Source organism: Quercus robur, chromosome 11 (assembly GCF_932294415.1).
Source record: "Quercus robur chromosome 11, dhQueRobu3.1, whole genome shotgun sequence".
Classification (NCBI taxonomy): Eukaryota; Viridiplantae; Streptophyta; class Magnoliopsida; order Fagales; family Fagaceae; genus Quercus; species Quercus robur.
Genome location: NC_065544.1, coordinates 48,388,730 through 48,394,521, shown reverse-complemented (window position 1 = coordinate 48,394,521; position 5,792 = coordinate 48,388,730). Strand labels below are relative to the sequence as shown.

The following is a 5,792-nucleotide window of genomic DNA, read 5'->3' as shown; positions in this document are numbered from 1 at the left end:
ATTTGGGTTTTCCTTGCTGCCTTATGTTGTTACATGGGAAAAAAAAAACATAATATGTTGACAATGTGGATTCAACAATAGGCATGAATATGGTATCAACTTAAGGCTTATACATACCAAAAAAAAAAAAACTTAAGGCAAAAATTTTGAGTAAAAAAAATTAATTAATTAACATATGTCAATGATTACACTTTCTACTTTATACTTTTCATGTTTCCTTGTTGGTGTCTTAGGAAAATTAAGATCTCCAATTTATTTTATTAATAATTATTTTTATGTTTATGTGTATGTAATGATAGGAATAAGATCTTTCAAAATGACTTTAATACATCATTATTATATCACAAAATCAAATACGCTGACACTATAAAATTTTAGTTTACATTATCTTATATGTAGTATATGTAAAGTGATGGATGATCATATTTTAATATAGTGCACCCACATTCATGCAATAATGTCCCCTCTGCTTAGTGGTCCAGCGGATGATATTTCTTTGCTAATGAATCAGTATTAACAATTAATTAATTAATGTTAGTTAGTTATTGATAGAGAGCTGTTTCTTTGAATTTAATAAATTTTTTTTAGTGAAGAAACATATCTCTTCCTAAGAGACATGAGCAAGTCTATAAATATAAAACTCTCCGTTTGTGTCTTTAATCATTCTCTCTACAAATATGTTGGTGATCACCACCTTGTCGAGATTACCATCCACACAATTAGGACCAATAGTGATATCACAACTATTGGTTGGTTCTAAGAGAGAAAGTAAACCACCGTTACTGCCACTCTCCTCCACCACCAACTAATCAACCATTCCAAAAATTTGTTAAAAATAATTTTCTAAACAATCGAAAGACAGATTTTTAGTTTGATTACATCAATTTCTTATTACAATTACCATCAATCTATTGCATATCTTGGTCAAGAACCATTACGGTTTAGGGTCAAAGGAGTGCCTTTTACTGGAGACATCAATCATGTGCACAAAAAAAATTTTATTGCGAGAAAATTTTTGTGAAGGATTTGAAGAAATTCAGAGGGGTTAAGACCGTAGAACAAGAAAATTGCTTAAAATTTAAAATTGTATATGACCCTAAAGAAGATTTTAATGAAATTTATTTAAAGTTCACATCATCTAATGGTGAAGAAACTGTGTTTGGAGATTGTAGACACACCATTTTATTCCAACATGTACTCAAGGTTCTTTAAAGTCATTCCATTCTATGCATGTGTTTGGCTTCAAATTAAAAAACCAGCTTGTTTTACTTTTCAGCTTATTTTTGTAGCAAAAAATTTTCAGATTCAGCAAAATAAGCGAATCTCAAACAGATCTTATACTTGGCTCAAAGCTTATCAGCACCAACACCAAACCCTAGGGATCAATTTTTGGCTATAAATACCCCAATTTTTGGCTGCGGAAGGAGATTCAACCGAGACCAGTCAAGAAATCACAGTTCAAGTGTAAACGATGTGAGATATGGATATTTACCACGATCCTTTCTCCTCCTTATCCCTTGTTGTTTATTGTTTCCTATAATCACAGTTCAATTTATTCACATGGCACGCATTATAATATGTTGATTAATTCATGCCTTAAATTTCATTTCCTTGACTAGTCAACAACTTGTGCATTGCACTGGAAAGTTCAATAAAATATATTTTTTTTTCTCTCTTTTATTTTGTATATAAATATATGATAGTTATTAATAAATATATATATATATATATAATTTACGATAATTTAATAACTTGATATTACACGCAAAGAGGGATAGGCACAACGGGACAAGCATACACATACACAAATGATGGCTTTTTGAAAGAGGCACTACCATGCTTGCATGACTAAAAAGTAGCCATGCATGAAACAAAGCATACAGAAGACAAGCAATAAAATCAGAACTTGATTTCATTGAGAATGTATCAAATAATTACAATGGAGAATCTATATATTGCAAGAGTACAGAGACAGTACCATTATAAATTATTGCAACAGCCAGATGAATTTGAACATCCATGAAAGTCCCATGGTAACAATGTAACAAAAAACCAATCCACACGCGTCTAACTTCTGCAAGTAATAAACAATGATTCACCTTACCCCCATTCCCCCCTCCCCCCTCTCTCTCTCTCTGCCTTTTCATTTCCATCATATCTCTTCTTTAAAAGCTTTATTGGAGCAATAAATTATAAATTTTCCACACTAACCTTCATCATACGATTCAACATTGTTTCCACTTACATTTGGGACAAATACAGCAGTGGCCTAAGGATGAGAAGGAAAAGGTGGCAAGGGAGGGAATTTTTTAAACTTGAGATGTGGGAAATACTTTGGATGCAACTTGGGAATAGGAGGTAGCTTGGGAAGAAGAGGTTCAGGAATGGGTGGCCATGGCTTCTTAAAAAATGGAGGAATCTTTGGGAATGGAGGAAGAGGTTTATGGAATATTGGTGGTTTTGGTTTGTAGATTGGAATGGGAGGTAGAAATGGCTTTTTGAAGACAGGGATGGGTGGTGGAAGTGGCTTCTTGAATATAGGAATTGGTGGAGGAAGTGGTTTTTTGTAGATAGGTAAAGGTGGTGGAAGTGGCTTCTTGTATATAGGAATTGGTGGAGGAAGTGGTTTCTTGTATATAGGTACTGGTGGTGGAAACGGCTTTTTGTATACAGGAACTGGTGGTGGAAGTGGTTTTTTGTAAACTGGAATAGGTGGAGGACATGGCTTTTTAGGAAGAGGCGGAAGTGGTTCCTTGAATTTTGGAATTGGAGGTGGAAGTGGCTTTTTGTAGATAGGAACCGATGGTGGAAGTGGTTTTTTGTAAACTGGAATAGGTGGAGGACATGGCTTTTTAGGAAGAGGTGGAAGTGGCGCCTTGAATTTTGGAATTGGAGGTGGAAGCGGCTTTTTGTAGATAGGAACTGGTGGAGGAAGTGGCTTCTTGTCGATAGGTACTGGTGGAGGAAGAGGCTTTTTGTATATGGGAGGGAAGACCTTTGGTGGTAGTGGTGAAATGACCTTAGGAGGGAAGCCGGGTATTGGTGGAGGAAGAGGCTTCTTAAATATGGGAGGAAAGACCTTTGGTGGTAGTGGTGGAAATACCTTAGGAGGGAAGGGAAATGTATGACCAAAGTTCTTAAAATGTGGATGGTGGAACTTAGAAAGGGGAGGCAACTTAGGCAAAGGTGGCAATTTGGGTAGTGGTGGGTGTTTAAAGTGAGGCCACAAGAAAGCTGAAGTGCATGTCACAGGGGAGAACTTGAGTTTACCAACCAACCCAAACGTGTATTTTCCTTTGGCTTTGGACTTGAATACTACTTTTGAAGACTCAAGGCCATTATGTGCAGGGCATGGTGCAGCTGATGCACTGTGAAGCTGTGCATAACACTCTTCATTTAGTTTTCCATCTTTTACAATCTTATGATGAACAGACACTTTGAACTTTCCTTCTTCATCGAGTTTCCCTACCCCTCTTGTCTTAAAGTGTCCATTTTCTGGCTTGCAATCAATTGTCACTCGAAGCCCTGCACAATGATACACAAAATTATTGTTACTTGTTTTTCAATATTGTTTGTATATGGCATCATTAATCATATGCAAGAAAAAAGTCAGTAATTTGATTGAGACAAAACACAAGAAAATAAGAATAGCAAACAGTATCAGATCTGACTGGATAATAGCCACCTTGAATCCGACCAATTGGTGCTATTGGACTCCCATGTCAGGTAGTTTCTATTTTTACCATTTTCAAGTATTAGAATGTAGATTAAACTTAAGTATAATTTTTTACTTGACGTATCTTAGGTTGCCCAATTAAATTTAATCACGTGGTAGCATCCACCAATGAATCACATGAATGAATTTAATTATCATTGAAAAAGATAAAAACAATATTTTTGATGTGTCACACCAAAGGAAATGTCCATAACTTTTACCCTAAACAAAATATGGGACCAAGATTAGAAAATAGTACCATTTCAAGTCAGAGCATGCTAACATTGCACTTTTACAAAGCAAACTTGACATTGACATTTAAAAGAACAATGCACTTATCATGAATAGAATAAAAAAGAAACAATGCATCGACCATGAACAATTCAGTATTTACGACGGTTCCAAAAAAGAAAACCATACCTGTAAAGGCATGTTTAGCCTTAATGTTACTCTGGTCACAGTCTGCACATTCTCCTAGCCCAACTACCTCAACTGTCTTATGATCACCATAGCAGAAACTTGCTGTAAAAAGCAAGGTGGCCCAGAAGCACAAAGGAAGAATCCGCATTGGGAAACCACTCCTTTGGCTCCCAATAATTATGAAGCACGGAGATGAAGTGTTAAAACTGAAGAAAATAGCTTATGAGCTAAGAAGCTATATGCTTCTATGGTTTGAGTGATAAGAGTTCCAAAAGCCTTGTTATATAGTGATATTGAAGCAAGGATATGATCATATGAAAGGCTCACCGACACCAAACTTTAAAGCCTCACATGAGGCTAAGGACCCATTGAAATGAATTATAGTTTTCAATATGAGAAAGACAGTCACGATGCACACTTGCCTTTGTCACGTAAGGCCATTATCTTTCATTGAATCAGCTCTCAACTACACAACTCATATCTTTCTGTGTTCTCTTTATCTCTCTAAACCTACTAACCAGCTCTCATAAATAATATGCTTTTTACAAAAATACAGGTTGGATTACTGTAAAGTTTTTCATTATTTTGCAAAATTGGCAAATGGCACTGCATTATTTGATTTTTTTTTAAGACCATACAGTTAGAGAGGCTATCAAAAATAGAAGGCACATTAAAGACATTGAGATTATTGAAGTACACATCAACTTCACGTGGATCACCTACATTTATCAATCAATTTTGTTACAAAGTCCACCGCATTTTAAATTTTCACACACTTGTAGAAGGACAATATACATTATAGATAATAATGCTTTCGCTGTCTTTAATAACTTCAAGGTAGTTGCAGAATAAATTTTATTCATAAAGCAATTATGAGGCATACAAAGGGCTATGGTAGTTCTGAAATACCAAGTGAATAAATGGTCTGGGCCATGTCCTAATCTGATTATTGTTCTAGGGCTTCACTTATTTTATTTGACCTTCACTCTCGTTTGAACCTAACCTCATGGTAAGTGCTAACGGTACAAGGCTACTTACTCCATTTGAATCTAAGGAGGACTAGTAGCTGATGGAGCAAGAGGCATTGAAAAGATTTTTGCTTTTCAAAAACTTTAGTACCTATATGCTATGCATCTCTTTCTTATAAGTTATATGTACTGATCGATTTCCATTCAATTGTTGCTCACTTTTTTCACCCAAAAATATTCACGGATCTTTGTCACAAGTTAAAAGAAGCTTTTCTAACGACGAGAAAAGTTCTATATTATATATTCCATTTGGTATTTGACACAAGCATACTACTTCTGGGGCATTTGAAATGAGTAATTATGCTCATTATTACTGGGTAGAAGTGAAATATGACATCTTTTTTTTTTCTTGCTTAAAAAAAGATCCTTGAAATTTGGAAAAAATGAATAGTTTCATCTCTGAAATTTGTGGTAAATTTTTTTTTTTTTTTTTGGGAGCTTGGTTAATTTGATTTTTGATTCCTTTAATATGAGATTGGTACAATTTCGGTTACTTAAATAGAGGGTTGGTCTGAGTTTGATCACTTAAATATTAGGTTGGTTCAATTTGGTTGTTTCACATGGGTGTCTTATCCCAAACCTCATAAAATTGAGAGACTAAAATCCAACTAACCTCATATTTGAGAGCC

The 5,792-nt window shown here is 34.9% G+C and overlaps 1 protein-coding gene across 1 annotated transcript; it reads right to left on the bottom strand.

Annotated features, from left to right (window-relative positions):
• Positions 1-1,894: 1,894 nt before the first annotated feature.
• LOC126705353 (proline-rich protein 4) lies at positions 1,895-4,403 on the bottom strand. The gene is made up of 2 exons (XM_050404303.1): positions 4,136-4,403; positions 1,895-3,525 (listed from the first exon to the last, which is right to left on the bottom strand). Exons 1-2 carry the CDS (start codon positions 4,281-4,283, stop codon positions 2,270-2,272), a joined length of 1,404 nt encoding a protein of 467 aa, XP_050260260.1. The 5' UTR covers positions 4,284-4,403; the 3' UTR covers positions 1,895-2,269.
• Between the last annotated feature and the right edge of the window lie 1,389 nt (positions 4,404-5,792).

Coding starts and splice junctions, on each gene's coding strand:
- LOC126705353 (XM_050404303.1), bottom strand. CDS start 4,283: ATGCGGATTCTTCCTTTGTGCTTCTGGGCCACCTTGCTTTTTACAGCA. Junction 3,526..4,135: donor GGCTAAACATGCCTTTACAG/GTATGGTTTTCT, acceptor ATCATTGTGCAG/GGCTTCGAGTGACAATTGAT.